Consider the following 24,440-nt stretch of genomic DNA (forward strand, 5'->3'; position numbering starts at 1 on the left):
AAGACCAGAGAACTCTTTGGAAGCATCATGTACATTTTATGATAACAGACATGGCTCTTTTAGCAGCAGTTAAAATGATCTAAGGAAGTAATTGAGGCAAGGTTTGTGCACAGAGGTCATTTCTTTCATCATATCAACCGGTGAAGCTTAAAGGAAAAATTCCCTATAAATGAGTAAAACTTTCAGGCAGACATGCCAGTCTTGGCTAAAATAACAGTTTTATCAGAGACCAAATGAACTGAACACTTTCAGTAGTTGCAGTCGAACCCTAAAGTGAGCACAAAATCACCTTCTTTTTTGAATTCTTACTCAAGACTCAGATCATTTGCCTCTGAAAACAAAGCAGGCAAAGCAGCAGTGGATAATTCTGCACAGGGAGAAGGCAGAACTCCATGACACAAGAACACATCTTTGTATTATATGATAAAGGAACAAATCACCAGGGAAAACTTACTGTCAACTCTTTAATTAGCTCTCCTAATTAAAATCACACAACTGAATTATCTTTTACGTGATTTTTTTTCTTGTACCTTTATACAACTTTTGGGGTACTCCAAAAATGACACTGACTTAAAACGCACACCACAGCCCAGGGTTCCTGCCAATTAGCAAAACAGCTTTCCACCCTGTGGGCCTAATACCATAATGCCCTAATACCCTAATACCATAGTGGTACACCTGTTGCAACGCCCATATTAAATAGTCCCCCAAAATTATGACAGGCATGGTACCTGTCAGAATTAGTCTTATTTGGAAATCTCAGGAATATCACAGGTTGCGAGCTAGGTCTATTTACCCTTGCCTATCATAAATATAGGGTTCACCTCAAAGGAATATAAGAATTATAATAATAACCCTACTTTTGAAATGCATTTTCATGCTTTAAGCATGCTTTCTTGTCCAACCAAGCCTCAAAGGAAGTTCTTACCAAGCAAACTGATTTTCTGTGGATTCTGCCAAGCAGAACTGCTGTCACTGAAGTGTGCAGATCCTGGCCTGCCCTAGCAATGTCCACAGATCTTGGCCCGCAATTAATTTTGTTCAGCCAGTCATGTTTAGTGGGAACAGGCACGGTGCTGCAATGACTCTAACACTTTTTGACTTTACTGCTGCTGGGGAAGCACATTTCATTTTACAGTTGTTCTTCCCAGCTCTGTTAATACCATCATATTGCTGGCAGAGAAACTGAAATGCTTGCAGGACTAAGCACAAATGCACACACAGGGAATATAATGTTGGCTTAATGGTAAAGGCAGCGACAGTAACAGCTGTCTTTGGCATCTTTTCAGGCAGAGGGGGCTGAAGCATAGGACAGCACAGGCAGCACCAGTTCCTCCCTTTCCCCCAGGGATGTGCTCTAAATACAGAGAGCTCCAGACTGGGCCATGCAACAGACCACCCAACATGAACCCCGACTTAACTGAGCTGCTTCGCATCAGCTGTGCCAGAGCGACTGCAGATGTGTAGGCTCCAAGCCATAGCCCACCTCTGCGTGATGGGAGAAGTGAGGACAAGTACACCTAAGCTCAGCTGTCGCTGCTGTCTGGGATGTGGGGCTGTAAAAACCTGGGAACGAAGCAAGGGACGCGGAAGAAGCTGAAAGGGGTACCTACATCCTACCACAGACATGCTCTGCTCCAGCTCCAAGCAAGGGCACCCAGCAAGCAGAAGAGGAATGAAGAACATACACATTACTCAAAGGGACTGAGCAGCCTGCACCTGCATATCAGCTCCAGGACACCACACACATCTGCTTGGCTCACTGACAGCACCAGCTTCAATTTCACTTCCACTGAGTGAGGAGCAGCACAGGAAGAGACAGAAGAGATTTCTGGAACCATGAAAGTCATGGATATTCTGTGGCCCTTTCAGAGATCAATAAGCTCCCAACTTCTGTGCTGTCCTCTTCTCAGCTGAAGAGCTGAAATGCCATGGAGCCCTGGCAAGCATGCAGCCGAACTGGGAATTTCAGTTTGAGAGTTCATAAGGGAGACAAAGACACTAGTAGACCACTATTTTTTTAGAAAAAATATAATAATCAACAACAACAAAAAACACACATAAGAAAACAAGCAACAAACCACAAAACAACTCCCTCAAACATTAGAAAGATTAAACTGAAAAACAGTTGTGGTAGATACTCCACAGTAGCAGCTTGTAACAAGTTTCCATGTGCATCAGTTGGCTGATCCTGATGAAGCAGCTCCGTGCAGTGACTGTGACCCAAAAGAACTGCATTTGTACAAGCATTTCTGTTAAACAACCCTTGTGCAGTCAGGTGTGACCATGTCAGGTCTCCTACTTGAAGCCTTACCTTTCATCAAAAAAACATTCTTCGGCCAAAAGCTGACAGTTGAAATGTTGTTGTTGTATTTTTTTTTTTTTTTAATATCTAAATTGTTGGTTAACTCATTACTTAGCTTGACATCAAATCAGTAAGTTCAAGAATGCTGTTAAATGCACATCATTAGAGCAGGTCTAGAATATCCTGTTTGCTCCCCACTTCCTACCCACCCCCAGTAGAGTGAAATTGCAGCAGTGCTAAAATTACTGGTTTGTTTGTTAAGAAAAAAAGCCCTACGTTTACTAATTCAAAACTCCTTAATATTTCTAGAGGCTCTTCAGCTCCATTGTATTCCAATGCCTATCTGCTTTTCCCAATTTGTAAGAGGAAATGAGACAACACTTGTAGACAGAAGTAGTTAATACTAATTATTGAACCCATAAATATTTTTGGCGAACAAGACTAGACACTTCCTGAACTCCATTTTCTCTTTTTTTTTTTTTTTTTTTTTTGAACATCACCTAAGCCCAAGCTTATGCAATGAGAACCTGAAAGATGTTCTAACACAGTCCCACTATAATGAAGAAATGATTATTTCTTTGGTGGCATGTAACTAAAAGCTAAAAAAGAAAAAAGCTTACCTCTTTTTTGGGAAACCTTGTTGGAAAATGAAGCCAATCATAAGCCGTTTTTCTGGTGATGCTGGGATCAAGAATCCTGATCTGATTAGATTTGTATATCATGTTCAGAGCTGGTTTCTTCCAAAAGCCTTTAGCACTCTGTAACAGGCAAATAACTACATGTTTTTAACTGCCAGACACAGTTGAATTTGTTTTGGTACTAAATTCTAATTCTAGCCAGAGCAAAATCCAAAAGCAGCACTTTGAGGAAGGGGAAAAGGAACGTTGAACCTCCTAGACAGAATTCAGTAATAGTATGTGCCAAATTGTGCTCCTGCAACAGGACAAACCCCTGCTACAGCAGAGGTTAGGGCTGGTTGGCTGGCAAGCATCTTTGCAGAAAAGTCCCTCGTGGACAACATGCACCAGCACAGTGCCCTGGGGGCAACAAATGCTTATTATGTACTTGGCTAATTTAACAAGAGCATATGGAGCAAGTAGACGAAAATGATCTCTCTCAAGTACTCCGAACTGAGCCTGCCAGTGGTCTCACAAACACCATTTTGGGTTCCTTCCAGCCCCAGCACAAGAGAGAGCATCGAACAGGGGCAAATTCAATAGAAGATCACTAAAATGGGTAGGGGCCAGGGCACATGTTGTGCAAGAAGGGTTTGAGAAGTGTGTTTTTTTCAGCCTACCTTTAAATAACTGATTGGGGATTTAAAAAACAAACAAACAAACAAACAAACAACAACAACAACAACCAGAATCACACTGAGATCCTGGGGTGTGCAATGAAAGGATGAGAAGAAATTCTTTCCTATGAAAGTAGTGCAGCACTGAAACAGTTGTAGAAATATCCCTGGAAATAATTGAAACTTACCTGAACAAGACCCTGAGAAACTGGTATAGCTTTGAACTTGGACCCATTTTCTTTGAGAAGGGGTTTTAGACTTCAGACCTCCAAAGAGAGGTCCCTTAAAAAACTATTTTGTAATTTCACCAAGTGTGCAGGATAAAATAACCTGGGAAATGGCTGGAGCACGTGTGTCAGAATATGAAACAGTGCTAGAACAAGATAAATATATTTCTGAGAAGACAACTGCTTTGGGGCGAACAGCCAAATTGAATGTAGGAGTGAGAAAGAATAGAGGCATACAAGGGAAAGGGAAACTGAACAGACAGAATGGGAGATCCAGCATTCTTCCCAGCCAGGAAGGCTAAGGTTAAAAGCAAAACAGATAACTCTCATAGGAGAGATGTGTGGCAAGCTGAGTGCAGAAGTGCGTAAATATTTAAACTCACAATTTTCTGACCGCCTAGTATCTCCCAAAGCCACTTTAAGTCACGTGGTTTGAAGACGATGATAACAACAGTTGTATTGGGGTCGTAGTGGATCGGATCTGAGAAGATGGATTCTGGGTAAGAAAGGCGGAAAGTTGTCCTTCTCCCAACATCCTCTTCATACCCTATAACAGGGCCATTATTCATTCTGCAGAGGACACAGACACAGAGATTGCAATGACTACCCCACACATCTGTCCTTACTGCGTGTGGTTGGCACACACAGAAGTCTGCAAGGCAGGCAGCACATCCAGGCATGCAAGGGGTTAGGGGCCCAGTGTTCACTTATCACATTACACAGTTGATGAGCAATTATCAGATGCCTCCTGCATCACCTGCTAACCTAGAGGGATCAAGTGCATATGGGAACATGGCCAAGGTGGTTTAGAGTACAACTGCATGATTACTTATAATGTGTCACTTGAGCAGAAACTTTCCAATTTTAAATCAATCACAGCAACTGGAGAAAACCTAAGAGAATATCTTGCTTGAAGAATTACCAGCTGCTCCGTTCACATTACTAGATGACCTGATTCCCACAAAAGACAATTCAAGAGTGTTTTAATACTCTCCACTGTCTACAGCATATGGCAACAGGGATTATGACTGCATATAATGATGTTGATACATATTTATAGCGCTTTTTGTTTTAATAGTTCCTGTACAGCTGCCACTGCTTTGTGTTACAACATATTAGTAAGCAGCAGGCAGGAGATCTCTTCTGGGTAAGGTCTCTTCTGCTCTGAGGTGCCAAAGGAGCTGTGTTTAACTCTCCATCTTGCAGTTTTTGCTTGATGGCTGCGTTGCATATTCTTTGGAGTACTCAGGCATACTTTGGTCTGCTAATGCAACTGAACTGCTCACAATAGGAGGTATGCTGGTTGGGAGCAAATGTTTTAGGCAGGTACACAAAAGAACATTTCAAAGCTTTTATCACAACTGGTTATTAAATACAAAATGCAAAAATCACCTCTGTCTTCATTCGTAGTAAAAAATGTATACTGTATTTCTGAAGCAATTTTGTTTTTAGAACTGACCATTTTTAAATGTGTGACCCAGACATCTGTAAAAATTCCCATTTTAAGGAGAGTAAATAGATCTACAAGGAGCTTTTAAATTGAAGGATTAAATCCAAATACTTGAAATAAGTTAAAAAGATTTCATGGAGCTTCCTTGCATCACTGACAGCAAAGTAACAATGAGGTTGAGACAACATTGAAGCAGAAACTGAAATGGTAAAGGTTTTAATGAAAGAGGGTTCAGGCACACCATCTGACAAAACACCTACTGTCAGAAAGGCCATGTTACTGGTTACTATCTCAGTTTCTGTAGAGAATAAACTGTTTTATTATTATTATGTAGAAAATACTGTTATAATTAGCTAAATAGTCCATTTCAGCTTCCTTGGCATTAGAACATCCACACACACCTGTTCCCCTCTGAGCACTTTTTCAGTTTCCCTGATCCAAATACCCCTCCTCCGGACCCCAGCACCCTCTGGTATGCTTCCACTACAAGCTAACGTGTTTGAGGAAAAGAGACAGACACCAAAATCATGCTCCAGATGACACGTGCCTTGAGATGGACTTCACAGTCTAAGTGTTACTTTTAATCCACTCCAAGCAATGCATGCACTAGCGCAAAGTAAAACAGGCATGGTGTGGAAGGTCAGAGGCAGGGCTGCCCAGGATGCTGGCTCATAGCAATGGGCAAATACAGGACTCTGGACTGTCACATACCTAGACCCATCTCAGATGGCAGCACCTTGCATCCATGAAACAGAATACACAGTGTTCCCTCCTCCCTCGCATCTATCTAATAAAACACTGCCTTTTTTTTTTTTTTTTAAAAAAAAAAAAAAGGATGTAACAGAATAATGGGAACTTTTATGCATTCTTATTTGTATAATAACTGAATTATAAAGCTACTGGCTTACAACGAAAGTTTGTGACTCTCCATATGCAAAGAAAATGAAAAATAAATACCATTTACCTTATTATCACATCATATGAGTCAATTTTTTCCCCTAACGTCTTATTTCGAAGTACTCCTCCGTTACCGACCACAACACACCGTCGACAGGAAACGCTGCAGAACAAACAGGACTTTAATATGCATTACACCCCTTGTTTCAATATTGTAATTAACATACCTGCCTCATGAGCATTTAGCTGATTTATTAACAACCAGTGACGGTATCATTGACACTCCTCGTCCTCACAGGAGTACAGATTCTGTTTTGCACGCTAAATTTTTCACAATTTGGCTATTTTTTTTTTTTTTTTTTAGGAACACAAAAGCCAGGAAGTGGCTGCTCCTGTGCAAAACAGTAACTAAATGTTGGTTTTCTAGCAGCTTGTTGTTTAAAACATGTATAGCTAGTTAGTGATGTGTCTGCCATTCAGTAAATCATCTTCCAAAACACTTCAGATTTTTCCTAGTCTACCAACTGGGATGGTTTTCCCAGATTTGCTCTAACTCAAATTAAGATGCTCCTGCAAAATTGTACAACTTCATAACTTGAGACCTCTAAGAAAAGCGACAGTGGCAAGATTTAGGTTCACAATCTAGTTTACAAACCTCTGAATTGTAAAAATAGCACACAATGGGTCTTTACACAAATATAATGCTGTTGAATTTTCTCCATCTACTTAGGAAGAGCTGTCAAACTTATGTAAGCATGTGCTGAAGTGCACATTGTCATGACCTAAGAAGAAAGATGATAAAAAAAGCTGTGTTTTCATATGACTAAATTCAAATCAGACAGCATCACCAGGTATATAAAACACTGAGGAAAAAAATTAGATCTTATGATACATCCGAAGTAATCCATCCTTTCGAATTTAGCATACATTCACAGCTAAAAAGTGTATGGGAAAAAAAACATTATGTAAACACAGAAGCTAAACTTACGAAACTCTCGTAGTAAAAATTCTCCAAGGAGTTGTCCCAGCTCTTCTATTCATATCTTTTGCTCTCTGCTGCGCATTCCAATGCTAACAGAATGTGTGCTTTGGTTTCAGAAAGGAGACTAGACAGGCTTGGTCTCATTTTTCTCAGGGAGCATTGCCTCTTTACAGAAGTTTTGTGGCCTTGCATGCTATATGTAAACCCACACAGTTCTTCAAACAAGAAAAAGGCTCTGTACCATTTCTTACTGCAAGGGACCACAATACGAAGTCATAAAGAATACTTTAACCACTATTAAATGCCCCTTGTAGCACTTTATGCAGACTAGTTAACATCTTACTCCACAGACAGTCCAACTAATTTTTTCAGTTGAGAAGGATATTACTCAACATCAGTGAACAACAACAATGAACACTGGCATCTCATTGTATGAAGAAGTTTCTACAAAATTGTTAACACAGTTATGCTGCACTGTGTATGAGCTAGGGGAAAAGAAACTGTGACCAAAACCAGTGCTGAAAACCTGAAGCTTATAGAAAAGCTTAAATGAAAATAAATGCCAACTATTAAAATAACCATGTTTCAAAAGAAATGTTGAGATGGCAGCTTTTCACCTGCTGCTCTAAGACCACATCTGCAGAGGGAGTTGCCTTTATTTATTTAAAAGTGTATATATACGCACACTATACATTTCATATATATACATACATACATATGTATGTGTGTGTATATATATATCTTTGACCAGCCTGTTAAGTACCTCTAAATCAATATACACATCCAACAAAATCTAGAACAGCTAAACACATCTCTGAAGGTTGAGTGACATGGAAAAAGCTGGCACGCCTTTCTCTAGTGTTTCCTAAAAATCTTAGAAGATGCCAGGTGTTCACAAAAGAAAAACATTTCTAACTTATGCCACAATTCCATGTGACTTGGTACCTCCAAAAATCAGAGGGGCAAAACCTGCTGCACCATCTTGTCCTCAGTATGCCCATTCCCTCTACCACTACAAAACCATTCCCTCTATTCCTAGATTACTCCAGCCCGTACATTTCCAAATATTTTTTTCAATCTAGCTTTAAGACATCCTGAGAAAGCATACAGATGAACATGCAATGATTGCAGGTGAACTTTTGCAATGCATACAGTGGGAGGACGGGAATAGAAGTTACCCTTCTTCTGAATTACACCTTTTTACTTGCAACTGTACCACAGAGCTCAAAGCAAGACCCTGGGCCATGGAGAAACAGCAGTAGAGAAGGAAACAGGAAGGAAAAAAAAATAAACAGACAAAAAAACATCATCAGGAAGTGATGAAGGCAGAACAAAGGAAAAGTGAGAAAGCACATCACACTTCCCTGTCATTTACAGCACGCCTCTAAATCACTGAGTTTCAGTCATCTGGACCACAGCTGGGTAACTGTGAGGTACAAACCTCATCACCACAACACCAATACTAAACAAGTGATTTCTATTATTCTGATCATGATAAGCAGCCAAGAAGTTACTTGAGGCTACACTGCTAGTTCTGTCCCTTGTAGCTGAATTTTAAGTGATTCCTTAGACTACATATCCTTCCATTTTGGCTGAAGTGATGATTGGAATTGAAGTGACAACTGGAACTCACCATGTCCACCCCTAGCTATTGAAATAACACCTTTGACTCTGGTGTAAAACTGAGAAGTTCTTCAGCTTCTCCCTTTTGCAATTGTGATATGGCAGAACACCCAGGGCAAGGAAGTAAAATTAAATGTGAATTTAGAGCTGGGCAACTGAGGTTCACGCAGCTATAGAAGCTCAGTAGCTGCTCTCAAGTCAAATCCACTCACTCCCTCTTACTGAGAGATGCAGACCAGATCTTGTGCATGGCTTTTTAACAGTGTCTAGTACTACATAAACAGAAAAGCAGACCAGAATTTGAAGCGTGAGAAAGCTTTAAGATTCCAGTAATCTTAATAACGTGTACTGAAAAAATGTTATCAGCTGCCTTCAAATAACCAATAAAGCATCTAACACTAGTATGCGAACTACTGAAATGGGTAGCAAAGTCAACAAGCACATCAAATACTTATGATGAAGTGTACATGTCATTGTACAGTCAGAAACAGACAAACACACTTGAAAGATCAGCTTTTATGCTCTGTCAGGCCCTGAAAGTTAAAGAAGGCCAACTCAAACAGGAAGTTTGGTGTGAATGTGCCATTTCTGAATCATCTTCTCCCCTCAGCACCCTCCCTCCAGTGCTGGAGTCTCCAGTTATGATAACAGGTCTACGTCCACAGTACCATAGATTGCATTGATAAGCACAAAAGGAAATGGTTTATTCTAGAGACTAGATAACACTTGCATGTGTGCATTGGGTGTAACACCAATGCAAACAGAAAACAACTTCACAGGAAACCTGAGTTATGAAATGGAGGTAAAGAATACGTAGCAAGGCTGGATTGCATTCAAAGATACTTAAACTGACCTGTACTTACCACAGAAGTGAGCTACTGATTTTAAGCAAACTGTTATTCCCAGATATTTTACCAGCCCCTTTTTCATGTTAAAAAAAATGCTTCTTTTCTTCACATTGATAAATCAACATGAAAAGAAGTGAATTCAGATGTCCTTAAATGACATCAGGTACGCTATACATGAAATATGATGGGCTGAGATGGCTGGAGGTCCAGTTTGCAATCTCCAGCACAGTATTTAAGAAAGGCAAAAAGATTAAGACCTGGGATATAACAACAGTCATAGGAGTGGTTCAGGTGACTATGAGATTACATTTAGATGTTGGAAATCTACATGGATGCAAAAATCACATGGTAACTGATCTCCAACACCTAAAGGAAATCCCTTAGTCACTCAAACCATTTCCCTATTCATATAGTGTACAAGGGCCTCTTAATTTAAAGGTTAGACATTGGTTTGCATAATTTTGTTTATATGGTGAAATGCTAACAGAAACATTTTCCTAGTCACATAGAAAAAAAAAATTTGTTAAGCTGAAATGTAGCCTTTAAAGGGCAAGAAGATTGCATCATCTGCATTCCTCTGGGGGGGGAAAAAAAAAAGCATCTTGACCTCAGCTGCTTTAGCCCATACCCCCAGTAGCCTGTTGAGGAATGCAAATTATTTCCTTTGAGATTATTTGGTAAAAGGAGGATGCAGAGGTCATATATTGTTGTCTTAGTATTGTGTAAGCATATTCCTAAGAATTTACCACTGATAAGCTTGAAATCCCGAAAGTGCCCACCACTCATAAGGAAATGGGTGGAGCGGGTGTCCGGAGGCTATTCTATGGATATACCCCTAGCCTGGAAAATCCTTCTCCCTACAGGCTATTCCAGAGAAGTCAGTGACACTGTTCCCTTCTGAACAGTTTTGCAAAACAAAACCTTTACAGAGTGAGAATTCAATCTAAACTTTAAAAATTGCACTACTCCGGAAAAAAAAAAAAAGTCTTTTGTATCTCACTGTGTACAGTTTTATCAATATTGCATGGAAATACAGCTCATGTATATGAACTTGATGCTCATATTGCCTACCGTTTGTTAAAATACTTTAAAGTAGGTTTACCTTGCCAACAAAAGTTTACAGGGAAATTCAGTTTGCATTCTGCCAAGGAGGCAGTGGTAGGTGACAGCAATACACAACTGCCTAATAATTCTGTTACTGTATTACTGGAGAATGTCGTTAAGATAAATTCCCCAAATGTTTCATATTTAAAAGCCATTGTATATTGGCTAAAAGTATATTTAAAAGCTCTTCCCCACTACAGTGATTCATGCCCTATTAGTGCTATGCAGAAGAAACAAATAATTAAGAAAGAACAAATTGTATGAAGTCATTGTATGTTCAGTTCATTTACGCTACTGCTTATTAAGTAGTAGTAGTTCTCACTTAGCTTTGGTACTACTTTTATTAAAAGAATCATACTTCCCAGAACCACTAAACATGCTTCTATCTCAAGAGGAGAATCTACATTCAAAGCATCCCTTTACTTTCAAGATACAGAAGAGACGCTTATTAGGATATACTTAGGATATGTTAGGATATATTTAGGATATGCTATGCTGTACTATGAGGTTCTTTACAGACAAAATTATTAGTGAACTTGTCATTTCAGTAAATTTCTAATATAACCTTTGACATTCTCCTTCAAACTCCAGACAAAAGCCTAGCCTTTCTCAACCACTTTTGTGTAAGTTTCCTCAGTTATGCTACTCCTGATAGAGGGTGGGTATTGGGTTGCTTTTTTTTTTTATTATTAATTTTTTCCTTCTCTCCTCCTTCTGAACATCATGGAATTAGATATTAAACACAAGGAAAAGAAGGAGTACCATAGATGAAGAAAGAGAAAACTGAATATTAAAAAAAAAAAAGAGATAATTCTTATGTTTGAAAACCAATTTTGTTCATATTGCACCTAGATTAAAATGTGATCCTTTCATTTGACTTGGAGCAACAATCTTCTGTTTGATCTCGATTTAAAAAAAAAAAAAAAAGGACAGTCAACCTCAGTATTATTTGCATCCTACTTTATTAAGTATTCCGTACATTAACTAGGTTCTCTGCCCATTTGCTTGACTGCAAAGAAATCATTTGCGTCACTTGGTAAACACATGATTTTAGTACCTCTGCCAACCACACTACCCTAAGTCAAAAAACAAAGCAAACAAAAAGGAACTAGAGAAAAACACACATACACAAAAAGACCACCTCTAAAATATCAACAAACAAAAAATCTTGGCAGAAATTGCTTCTAACTAAGATATAAACAAGACGACCTAATGCATGGAAAGCAAGTTATCTATGGCATGCTCCATGCTGAACCAAACCCTGCTTACTCTAGAGCTGCCAGGAAAGATCTTTCCTGGCTGCGTAAGTCTCCCTTGGGAACAGGACACAGTCATTTATGGGAAAAGGAAACTGAACATACATATGAGTAAGTGTGTGCAGCAGGACAAAAGATGCAGTAGGTTGAGGATACACAGGTAAGGTTTCTTTTATCAGTCTACAATCTTCTGAAAATATTTGAGATATGCAGAAATGGTGAAAGTTATCTACTTACACTAGTAATGACTTCAAAAGAGACTGTGTGCAATTTTTAAGGGTGTAGGAAGCTGGGACTGTGTTCAGACAGCACATTCCTAATGCAGTTCGAGAAAAAAAATAGGGATTTTAAGCTCCCTCACAGAAAAATTATTCTTGAATGTTGGTGCTGCAAGTGTTTAAAGCCAAACTTATTTAAACCTTGAAATTAGTTACACAGACACTGTAGGCTTGACCTGCACCTTAGGTACTTGAGTGATTTCAGGATAATGTCACTGACACTGCTTTACAAATAAATCTTGAACATTAAAAATGCAATGAACAATAACTAGAAAATAAGCCATCTCACCTGTCATCTTCATTGGACAGTCCACAGTTTTGCAGTCTTGAAAGAGCTAAACGAAAAAATTGCTCTAGAAAGAAAATATAAAGAAGATTTTAATAAAAACATTCAGTGCTTTCCACTATGAAAGTAAAAGTATGCCACCCTAACTAAAGCCTTTTCAGATAAAATATTTTTTATGCACTACTCAAATGAACTCAAAACTGAGAACACTTGTAGTTTAAAGTCACAGGTCAAACACTGATGCCATGGAAATTCAAATTTATCAGAGCTCCTCTCTTGGAAGCTTTTCCTGCTTCCACACTCACGTGTTGGAAAACAGCATGAGATTTTCCTCAAAAAATAAATTATAGTTACAAGTACATATTGCAAGAGTTTCCAACACCTGCATCCTAATTGGCTTTGGTTTTTTATTTGACCCATCTTCAACAGGAACAGATGCGGCATTGTATCAAGAGAAGGGGCCACCCAGCCAAGGACAGGAACCATATTACGCATCTTGGGAGAAGACATCAAACCAGCCTGTACTCACTGGCAAGTCTGAGCAGAGGTACCTCTCCAGCCCACCCCTGTTGGACACTCACATCTCTCTTACTCAGAGCAGGACTACACAACTCTCATTCCCAAATGCATTTTTCCCTCATCAGTGCCCCAGAGGTGCAGGAAAACACACCATCCTTGTTACGCTGATGGAGGACAAGGTGAGAGGCTAAAGCTCAGATCTGCAGGTATACTACAACAGTGCACTGCTCATCATTAAAATCTCTGGAAGCCACTCAAGAGTTTACAACCCTTTCTAAAAGGAAAACTAAGGCCTAGGCTCTCTGACCCCACCTACTCTACCCGTTACCAACAGACATTAGCAAACACCGTGTGAGTTCAGCAGCCATGAAATGGTGGGACTACCCTCTGCAGTCACAGCAACACCCCCCAGCTAGGGGAGGCAATCCTGTAAATGGGAAATTTTACTGATGTAACCACACCAAGCTGGGGAATATTTGCCTCGGTAAGACGCTGAACCCTGATCAACTTAGGTGTGTTGATTGAAATCCATTGCACTCACTGAACAACGCATGAGCTAAATATCTTTAGTTCTCCAGTCCACATACGAATGAAAGGAAACTGAATAAACTCTACTCTTCTTTCCATCTTTTTGGAACTTCGCTCCCAAGAGAGAGAACTCCCCTCCCCCTGCAGTGGTTCTTTTAAGAGCCAGAAACCGTGAGGAAAGAGGCATGAAATAGAACTATAATCGACTGATAGGTGACCCAAAGGGATTGGCATCAGCGAACAAGAAACATCAGGCCCATAGATTGAGATAGCCTTCCATCACATTTAGGTATTTCTGTTTAAAAACAGGTACCTAGGGAACACATACCTGCTCTCTTTATTCCATAAGGTAGCTCAAACTTATCACTTCCATGGAACTCTGCTGCTCTGATAAAATCGTTGGCACACAGGAATGGGTATATTTTGTCAACACTAATGAAGGAGGAAAAAAAAAAGTTTTTTTTAAACACATCCACATGGTGTATTTGATTAAGACAATAATTCATACAGTCACTTTTAAAAAGACTCTTATCCTACTTAAAAGTGATAATACTTGGCTGTTTCAAAAGAAGGAAACTCTTAATTACAGGGAAAGAAAGCAGGTGACAGGAAAGGAGAAAACATTATAATGGAAAATTCTGGCAGGGAGTGAGATAAGAGGACCTTGCTAGTATAAGTTATGTAGATTCATTAAAATTGCATGCACTGAAAAAGCTCGCATCATAAGAAAGCATATTTGATAGAAAACTTAACCTTGTAAGACAACAGGCAACTTCTGGTTTGAAAAGTAAATAATCACACTGAGGGGAAAAAAAAAAAAAAGGGAATAATAGTGGCAGCTAGGAAAAAAAAAAAATAAATATATATATATATATATATATAAGGCAATTAAATAAGTAGAAATGGGATTTGAAGCAAAGTATTTTAACTGAAAAATTCCATCTCCTGCAGATTTCACCTTATATGAGAAGCGACCCCATTCCAAACAAGTAGCACTTTATGGCTACGTCGATATTAGCAAGTAGTTTGGGGCAACAGGAGTAGAACTATTCAGCAAGAAGGTATGGAGTTCCCACGTCTAGGTTGCACACGTCTCAGGTATTTTTCTTTGGACTAATACTAGTAGGGTCCTACAGACTGAACACCCCCATCAACTGCAGCACATCAGGCGTGCTCCTGCAGTGCATCTTGTGGTGCAGCACTGTCTGAAAGGAGCCCAGTCCAAGTGTGCCACGACTGCTCTGCAATGAGAAGCCCAGCGCATGGAGATCACGAGGAGGTTTGCCTCAAAAGCACATTCCTCCTACAAACTGGAACAGGAGTGTGTCACACCTTATATGCATCAAGATGGAAACAACAGGTCACTTCTTCTAAAAACAGTAGCCACAGCCAAAGGTTATTTCATAGCAGGGAAGGGACTCTATTACCATATCTGTCAAAAATCAAGCCACCTGAAAGAGCAGTCAACCCCAATCCTGTCACATGCTACCATACCCACAGTTTCACCTCATGGTTAGGTCAACTTGCACTCATCGAACTGGCTGACTTTGCAGCAATCCTGCATACTGGGTCTTATAATAAGATGTAAACACAGAAGTATGCAGTCACAGGGAGAAAACCTGGAGTGTTGACCATAAATACCCACAGCCAGCACATGACTTGTTGCTCCATTAAGAATATTAATAGCTGTCAACACACACACAGCCCTCTCACAGTCCTACAAATCAAGTGTCTCATTCTTTAAGTTCCATGTGCTCAGCTGGTACACAAGCCACACACCAAGAACTGGGCTATAGGTTAACTGAGCAAGAACAGCTAACTTTGAGACATCATGCACTAAACTCTCAAATTAACAACTTGCCTCGCTGTTCAGAAGCAGCTGGTAAGCTTAGCCTTAATAAATAATTTACCTATTGCAAAAGGATTCTTAATTCTGGCACTTCTAGCTCTGGTTCATTTCCAATAAATAATTCTGCCAGGTCAGATATCCTTTCAACCTCCGCAGGCTATTACCAAAGTGCACAGACCAGATATTCAGCTCACATAAGCTATCCCAGTAAAGGACCTATGGAAATATCCAGGAGACTCAGTTCTAGCTCTGAACCTACCTTCTTCTTGCTGTACATCTCTGAGTCCATCCCTGCCCCCTTGCTCAGGAAAAAAGCTACCCTGCTGTGCCTGACACCAAAACAGCCTGGGCATTCTGTGGGCATGGGACCTAGGTCCACCTTTCTGAGATGTGCAGCTAACCAAGACGCAAAGGCTCTGGGGAGGAGAAACTTGAGATCCTTGCATGTTCTTTAAAATAACAGCAGCACTGAATCAAAGTCCTGTTTGCTTATACAGGAAAAATACTTTAAAAAAAGTAAAAGCAATAATTTCTTTGCTTCAGCCAGGACTTGATCTAAATATTTTCCCAAGCTTTTCTCAGGGCCATGCTTAATGTTCACTCAGATAAAACAAAGCCAACCATATAGCCTGTCTGCTTCTGCTCCTGCAGCATTACTTTGATCATTCTAAGACATAATTCTAATAACAAAAACTCCCAGGGTTTCTTGACAGACATCTGAGACGAACTTTTGTGACCAGAAACCTCCTATGTTTTGGGTAGAAGCTCTTCCTTTTCAGCTGACTGCTTCGTAACAAAGGAAACTTTCCTTGAGTATCTTAAAGCAGATGACACCAGCATTCAATTCAGTAGCACCTATCCAAGGAACAAACACATAAACAATCCCAAATTTCAATAAAATTTAATTCCACTAAAATTAAGAATCCATTTAAAATGAGGGGGTGTGGATGAGTTTTTGCACATTTCATACTCTTCTCTCTGGAAAAAAACGAAGAGACTTTCAAAATTTATCTGGCCTCTGGCTGCTACAGAAGTGCTTAGCTATCAAAAAAAAAAAAAAAAAATCTTTTAATTCAATGCTCTTAATAGCAGAATAATTGAGTTTCAGTCCTGGACCTGAAGGCTTCTTTTACAAGAAAAGCATGGGAATAAAAAAAAAAAAAAAAAAAAAAAAAAAAAAAAAAGGATGAGGGCTTGTATTTCAATCAAGAAAATAGTTTCACTGTTACTAGCTACAACACATGCAGGATTACTTTTTTATTCAGTACATAAACCAGCACATTGAGCTAGTTGTGTCATATTACTCAGATGCTGAACAATGACAAGCTAAACAACTTGTGTAGCCACAATCAGGAAAAACGACAATGAACACAAACCTAGAAGCTTGTACTTACAGAGATGAATCAAAATGTGAAATAGTCCAGAACATGTAAATAACCAATATTTCTACTTACATCACCACCACCTTTCCTCCCCCTTCTCACAGAATACTCACTCCAGTAAAGATTCAAATGCTGGTTTCAGGAGACATGTGTCTAGCATGTTCCTTCTCTCCACAGCCGTAGGTAGCAGCCTGCAAGAGAATTTCAAAGAAATAGCAAGAACAGGAAGCGGCAGCAGCAACAAGATAAACTTGGACAAGCAAAACAGTAAGTTGATTGAGATAACACCATGGCAAATTTTCATGATTGCTTCTGTTTGCAATATGAAGATGGGTCTTTCTGATTGCAGTATGATTTTTTTTTTAAGGCTTTTATTTTACAGTGCTCCTCCCTCACTAGGCAGCTATTAGAGCAGCCATAACCAGAAGTTCGATCTCAGACCCACCTGCAGAGAAGCAGGACACCTCAGCTGCGTCACCCTTGCAGCCATTCGAGATAGATGCACTAGCACTCCTCAGAGAGGAGAGGGGAGTCTTTTTTGGGAGATGAGAAGAGACTGCACCACAGGGAGTACTTCAAGGAAAATGAGATTATATTGGGAAAAGTGATTCCCCCATAATGAGGCTAGTAAGCCAAGGCTTACACTTCTAAGCACGTTCCTGTCTTGGTGTTTTAGCTCCTTTAAGAACAAATATGAAGCCCAGAAGGGAGGGTAAAGATCAGCATGAGCAAAGCTTGCATCTGGGCTGCATTATGAACAGAAGGATGAAACCACCACATTAGAGCCACAAGCCAAGCAGACCATTAAGGTTAATTGCTTTCAGTACCCTCAAGACGTCACATGAATACTGACACTGAGAAAGCACCCTGTGAAATGGAGCAGCTGGTCAGCTCATTGCTTTCCAGAATCAACCTCACAGACAGCATTTTGCAGGACAGCTTCAGAGAGAATTAAGACCTTCTTTCACATTCCATCATACGCCCTCATTAGTCTCGCAAACTCAATTTAGCACACAAGATCTGCTTGTACGAACATTAGCACATCACATAAGTGAACCACGCCTCTGATTTATTAAAATTAAGTACATAAATTGCCCTCATAGCTCTAATTTTACTCAGATATAACTCCAAATTCCAGGAATTTGGAGGATGTAAACAAACATCCTTCCAGAAATTCATTGCTTTCCACTGATAAGTGGCCATAAATATTAACCAAACACTGGAGATATGACAGACAAATTCCTTTCTACCAGACACGTTACAATTGTGTTCACAACAAACACTCCATGGACACAGCTGTACAATGACCAGCTGAACCAAGACTGTGGATTTTACTCTCACCCACCCACCCACAAAAAAAACATAAATACAGAATAAAGCGAGCACACAAAATCACTCAACTGCTGAACTTACTGGGTAACTCCACTAGCCTCATTGGAAGAAGGAGCCCTCACAGAAGTTTGTCCATAAAAGCTAATCCTGCAAAAAGGGGAAATGGTGTAACACTGAGGTTTGCTATACAAAGAAACCACAACAGAGAACCATTTATATCAACTGTACACTGAAAGCTCAATGGAAGCTCAACTTCTGCAATAAGCACTCTTAATTTTAGGTCCCGAGTCACCTGTCCTGTATACCCTGCAGACAACAGAGGCCTGCTTCCCAGAATTTTGCCTCCGGGACTTAACAAATTTCAGCTTTGCAAGAAGGAGCCCACTCCACCTGCAGATATTCCCATGCAGGAGGCAGGTTTCTGCTATGTCATTTACCAGACACCTAAAGCAACAGCTAGCACTAAACACACAAGGGGGTGGACAACACAGAGACATGACACAGAAGAAGATCTCACTTCTTGCTGGAGCACCTCTTTTGATGGAACTCAGAATGGCTTCCTATCTTTGAGGTCCTGACCTCTCCATAAAAACACGTTCAAATTGGCTTAAAACCAAAACAAGAGGAAGGGTGACGGGACAGAACAATCACGTGCATTCCATAATGGTACACACACACACAAAGAACAAAACAAAAAACCCACAAAGTACATATATCCACAGTAGTAAACCCTTTTATTGATTACTAGTAAACAGCTATTCAGCAACACGTAACTAACACCTACATATTTCATATGGGCATGGAGGTATAAGCAAACAAAGTGTTGCCATACCAGTAGAGGTTATTTCTCCACAAATTTCCGTGCAGTATACCATACATAACAGCAGCAGCCAGGATAAAAAACAGAAGAATTCGTTTCATGACTGGTAGACCTGAAATAAGAAAAAAAGATGAATTTAAATCCAACTTACAATATTAAACTGAACTTCTACAAAAAAATCTACGTTTGGCAACATATGAAAGGAAGTCACCACTATTACAGCCATTCTCCATCACCACAAATCTGACAGGATCGTTCCAGTCTGTTTTCTCACACCAAGTCCCAGTAGCTGGAGTTGAACACCGCTCTGCACCTAACATATGTGCATATTCTGCATAGTAACACAGAAATATGAAAAAGGCTCACTCTATGTTTCCTCTGAAGAGGGTGGAAAAATGCAGACTCTTCCAGACAAGTCAGAGTAGGAGCTCCATTGTGTCCACTGGTAACATAAAGGAACCAGCCTCCTGGGTCACAAGTTAGCCTTTACAGGTACCTGTTCTTCTCTTCCTTCTTACTCCACCCACCATCAGTTTCCATAATTACACAGCTAAACAACCATGCGCGCTTTGCAGGAGGCAGATAGGCTGACGCCAGTGAATCTGCCACAAATCGCTACTGGCTTTTTAAGGACCACTGAATATTGTTAAAGTCTGGGTTTGGTCCTTTAAAGCTGCACTGAAGCTGTCAGCTAACGTCCTTGTGTCAGGACTTGATGAGTGGGCAGGACACAGGCCAGACTTCATTGCTTAATGACAGAAAAATGCTATTTTCATTGCAAAGCAAGGAAGAGAAATCAGGACGCAATATGTGGAAAGCACTTAGGAACTTGCTACATTTTAGAGAAACAGCAGAGAAAGGTGTTTGTTTTGTTTTTTGTTTTGTTTTTCAAATAGAGTTTTCACCTTATTGCACAGACTACTAAAACAAAGCTAAAGAAATACCAGAAGCTCACACTTCTCCACGCTTGACAGGGGAAAAGCAAGTTCTGCATTGCTCACATCTTAACAGACTGAGCTGCCTTTTCAGGATCTATGAATGAACTGTTGTTGTTTAACCCTCTTAAAGTCCAAAATAGACACTCTGGCCACAAATTGCTGTGGAAATTTACACGAGAGCCATACCCCTCTATTATTTTCACCTCTCCCCCTATCATGGTAAGGGTAGACAGGTTCAATACACACAACACATAAACACCTACTTGTACGTATATGTATTTTAAAGTGAGGGTAACAAATAGCTGTTCAACAGAAACAAGCCACATCCACACAAGCGTACTGCTGCTGCATCTTCCAAAAGCAAAGCCTTTGGCTTTACTCTTTTTTGTTGTTGCTGTTAATTCCATGGTGTTTGTGTTTGTTTGTTTGTTTTTTTTTCCCTTTAGAATATTTAGAGTTGCTGTTATTTTAAACCTGCATTAAACAGTGTTAAGGCAGGTTGTATTTCATACCTTCAGTTTTACTAAGTGATTTACAGCTTTATGCTAGTACCATCTCTGCACCATACTCTGTAGTAAAGGTCAGAAGACAACCACAGAGAGAGCTACATTTTGGTATTAACAGTTAAGAAGCAAACTACTGCCGCTCACACAGATTCCAGCCTGAAGAAATACCTAACAGTGAGCCATTTGTCACAATGAGTTGAGTGCAACAAGCCAACCACTTCCTTATTTTATTTATTTATTTCTATATCCTTCACAGAGATTTAATTGTAGGGTCAAGGCTGGGGTTTTATGAAAGCATCTACAAGTAACAAAGCCACGCAATGAGCAAGCTATAATCTATCAATCTTAAAAGTATATCCTCCAGGCTATCCTGCTCTCTTCTGAATGGAGTAACCCACAGGAGGCAGCTATTGCAATTTCAACCTTTTATCGCTCACTGGGAAGTAACACTGCCTTCCTTACAGCTCCAACTCTTCTGACTCTTCTCGATAAGCTGCAGTTTTTTGAAAGTCATTCTCAACTTCTGGAGTAAACCATTACTTTTCACAATAATTTTGTCAAAATCTATGCCTAAAAATACAAGAAAGTTACCAAAAATGAAAATCACCCCTTGGGTTTAGCCAAGTGTCATAACTGGCTCATTTACTTGAAAAAGATACAGTGCTCTTTGTGTTTTGTATTTTTTTCCCTCCATTTCATTGTAGGCATTACCTCCTGCTTTGCAAATGCTTACTAAAATATACCACTAAAGTGGAAATCAACTGTTTACATTTTACCTCCTAATTCAATCATTGCAAACATCAGTTAAATCAACAGCATTTAATGAACCAACTCCTCAGAAAAAGTCATTAAATTAACAATCACCAATTTTGTTGACTTCAATGCCAATTAATAAATCTCCATCAACAGAGAGAGCCTTGCTGAGAAGTCAGACCAAGTTGTGCAACAAAGATAAGGCAAAGCTACACATACAGGGGCATATAAGAACAAAGATATCGCGTAACAGTATTATTCACCAATAGAAAAAAGAAATCTGCTGCTTGCCCTGTATTTACAAAAGTATTGCTAGAGCCTGCAAAAAATTAGCAAAAGCAACATAAATCAACATGGTTCTTCCAATAAGATCATAAGGAATCCATAACAACTTTCAGTATCTTATGTAGGACATTCTGCCTAGAATACTCATGAGAATGTAGCATCATTAAGGGCGTATCTAACTCAGCATTTAGGAAGACAAAATGGTCTTTAATTATACAAGTGTCTTCTCACCATCCCATCCCCCAGTGCCTGGCTTCATTCAGGTCTTTGAAGAGAGAGTTCTGTAATGAAGACAGACTTTTTTTTTCTTTCTTTTTTTTTTTTTTTTTTTAAGTGAACCTGGTTTAGTAAATAGAACCATTGCCTTGTTTACCAAAGAAATTGAGTGTATTTTTAACAGTGACAGCATTTTCCATCTCTCCCTTCCTCTTCTTAAAATCAAAGAGTAAAAAAGTAAAGAAAGTATAGAAAGTAAATTGAAGAAAAACAAACACATTTGATGCAAATAATGCACTAGAAGACTCCCATAATCAGAGATGCAAGAAAATAGGCAACTGGAAAGACACGGTTCAGATGTAAAATGGCACTCTCATTCCGCTTACTTATCACAACACAAGACCCTGCATCTCGATTCAAGCTCACCAACCTAAATGACAGAGCTCATGGTGCCCATAGGTCAAGGTCAATCGGGGTTAACAAAACACAAAGGACAAAGCTGGAACTCAACTATTCAATTCCCTCTGCTTTCTAAAAAGCTTCCAATGGCACGCACAGTGACAGAGGAGTGGAAGCCAGCATGCCAATGCGTGCCGTTCATGATGTTAGCTGGTCAATTTTCTAAAAGTAAGCAACTGGATGCATTAGTCCTTTAAGAAAAAGTGTCACTCATTTCTGAATGGGAACCCAAACTAACACCTGCTGCTTAACTTCCCATCCCAGCCAAGGCGGAACTACGATCACATAATTATGCAAGTCGGGCTGTTACAATAATAAGAGACCTCTAAGATCAGCCTGCACCTCCTCAGGACCGGAGGGCCCTCCCCAGCTCCCACCAACCCACTAGAGAGATGCACTGGGTATATGACACATTAGCTTATAAGCCTGGCGGCTACTTTTTTTCCTTCCCTTGGCAGAGATGGAGAACCAACTCCTTTGCCAGCCACGCATCCTCACTTACACCCGTATTTATTCTGCTACTTCAGTTAAGTGCTGTATCTGATAGAAGCCCATATCTCATAGACTGTACCTTTCAACTTACACGTGCATACAGAATAAAAATAATCATGCAGGCAACTACAGCTGTGGGACTGGACAATCACATGATCACCTTTCTTCATAATGCTTGTAAGCCTTCCTTTTGTTTTCATGCTTAAAATTAGATCGTTAATGATACAGCGCAGGAAGTTTTGCATCTGTCCTACTTACTTGGAAAGCACCCTTGAGGATTAATAAAGTAAACCATTAATATTTAACTAAGAAGTGCTTACTGCTAAATTAAATACTACTCATCTTAAAACAATCCTAGCTCCATACCTGGTCTTGTGACAGTTTAACTTCTTGCTGCTGCAGTTAACTGATGGCATGAAAATTTCAGCTCATTCAGGCCTTAAATTCCTAGCTCTTGCAGTTGTGGGGGAGGAAGGGAAGTGAGTGTTGTGTGGACCTTGAAATTTAAAGGGACGGGGAAAAAAACTACGAAACAAGCTTAAAAAGAAACGTTAGGATTCAAGACGGTCAGCATTTTCTGGGTGTTTTTGTGATCACCAGTGCTGCAAAACTGTTTCATTTTGGTCAAGGTGCATGCCTGGTGGCACAACTATGCAGCAGAGTGACAAGCCAGAGTTCTTGTATCATCATTTTTCTCAAGTTAAGTTGCCAAAACATGGGCATATTACGATACACGTATACGTATTTCTGCTGCCAGATCTATATATTATTCACCATTAACTCTTCCAGTTCTTGCTCTAAACATGTGCAATACAGTTCATTGTTTCTTATTTTTCAGGAAAGAAATGCTGTAACAGACAATACAATAGCTCTGCAGTAGTCTTAAAGGTACTAAAGCTGCTGAATCAGTCTAGTGACTTCCCTTACACTCTTTTTAAAAGAAGTTTTTAATCATTTCTTGTGTTCCCTTTCAATTTTATTGTCTAAAGAAGTCCTCAGAAATATTAAGTTTGAATGAGGAAGGCAGATATATTGGATTATCCCAGCAAAGTGGCCCTGAATTAAAGCTACATTTCTAAGTCTTTATCAAAAGGGATTCAGTGTTGACGTGTTAACTGGAAAATATTTATTTCAAGCCTCCTCCCCACACAAAAATAAAGCAGTTATTCCTGTTCCTGAAGGTCTACACTACCACAACGCCCTAAAACTAAGCTTTTTCTCTGTCAAAATGGCACTGGGGACTTGTACCATGATGTCACACGTAGGATCTTTACCAGCAGTTAAAGACTACTCCTGCACCAGAAGATAAGACATTATCAGGCTCTATCTGCCCTATCATTTGATGGGTCCAAGAGGCAGAGACAGACGCTCCCAGAGACAGGAATATTTCCAAAATTTCCCTAACACGTCCCCTTCCTCCAACAACTGCAGAACACTCGGGAAGTAGCAGCAAGACTGTCTGTCTTTTCTCTGTGTACCCAACTGCAGGCAATGGTGTCCAGTAGATTTAATAGCACAGCAGTGCTAACATTTAGTCGATTCAGTAGTTCAGTAGATTTACTCAACCTTTGTCCTTTATCAGCTACTACTGCCAGAAACATAGCCTCTGCTGACATTAATCTGCTGCGGAGAGGAGCAGACTAGAGCTGTATCCACCTTGGACCTTCTGCATGGCTGCACAGCGCTTTCAGGACAGGCTGGAAGAAGCAACAGATTGTTTTTATGGCTTAAGTGCTTGCCTCCCCCTCTTTCATCACTCCACTAATGGTGAAATGTAAATGTACCGTAAGAGAGAGAAAGAAGTTTATCAT

At 39.8% G+C, this 24,440-nt stretch overlaps 1 protein-coding gene across 11 annotated transcripts in view; it reads right to left on the minus strand.

The window, feature by feature from the left end:
- ST3GAL6 (ST3 beta-galactoside alpha-2,3-sialyltransferase 6) overlaps positions 1 to 24,440 on the minus strand; it is a 51,885-nt gene that overhangs the window by 6,805 nt on the left and 20,640 nt on the right. For 5 of the 11 annotated variants that reach the window (XM_068696146.1, XM_068696137.1, XM_068696112.1 and 2 more), the window contains 8 exons: positions 18,993 to 19,092; positions 18,242 to 18,307; positions 16,942 to 17,019; positions 13,926 to 14,029; positions 12,554 to 12,617; positions 6,241 to 6,336; positions 4,210 to 4,396; positions 2,926 to 3,063 (listed from right to left, as the gene is read on the minus strand). In XM_068696146.1, coding sequence (XP_068552247.1) covers positions 2,926 to 3,063; positions 4,210 to 4,396; positions 6,241 to 6,336; positions 12,554 to 12,617; positions 13,926 to 14,029; positions 16,942 to 17,019; positions 18,242 to 18,307; positions 18,993 to 19,081 — 822 coding nt within the window. In that variant the 5' untranslated portion in view covers positions 19,082 to 19,092. The remainder of the gene's footprint in view (positions 1 to 2,925; positions 3,064 to 4,209; positions 4,397 to 6,240; positions 6,337 to 12,553; positions 12,618 to 13,925; positions 14,030 to 16,941; positions 17,020 to 18,241; positions 18,308 to 18,992; positions 19,093 to 24,440) is intronic. The other 6 variants (XM_068696170.1, XM_068696120.1, XM_068696172.1 and 3 more) reach the window with 2 other exon arrangements.

This window comes from Anas acuta, chromosome 1 (assembly GCF_963932015.1).
Source record: "Anas acuta chromosome 1, bAnaAcu1.1, whole genome shotgun sequence".
Taxonomy (NCBI): Eukaryota; Metazoa; Chordata; class Aves; order Anseriformes; family Anatidae; genus Anas; species Anas acuta.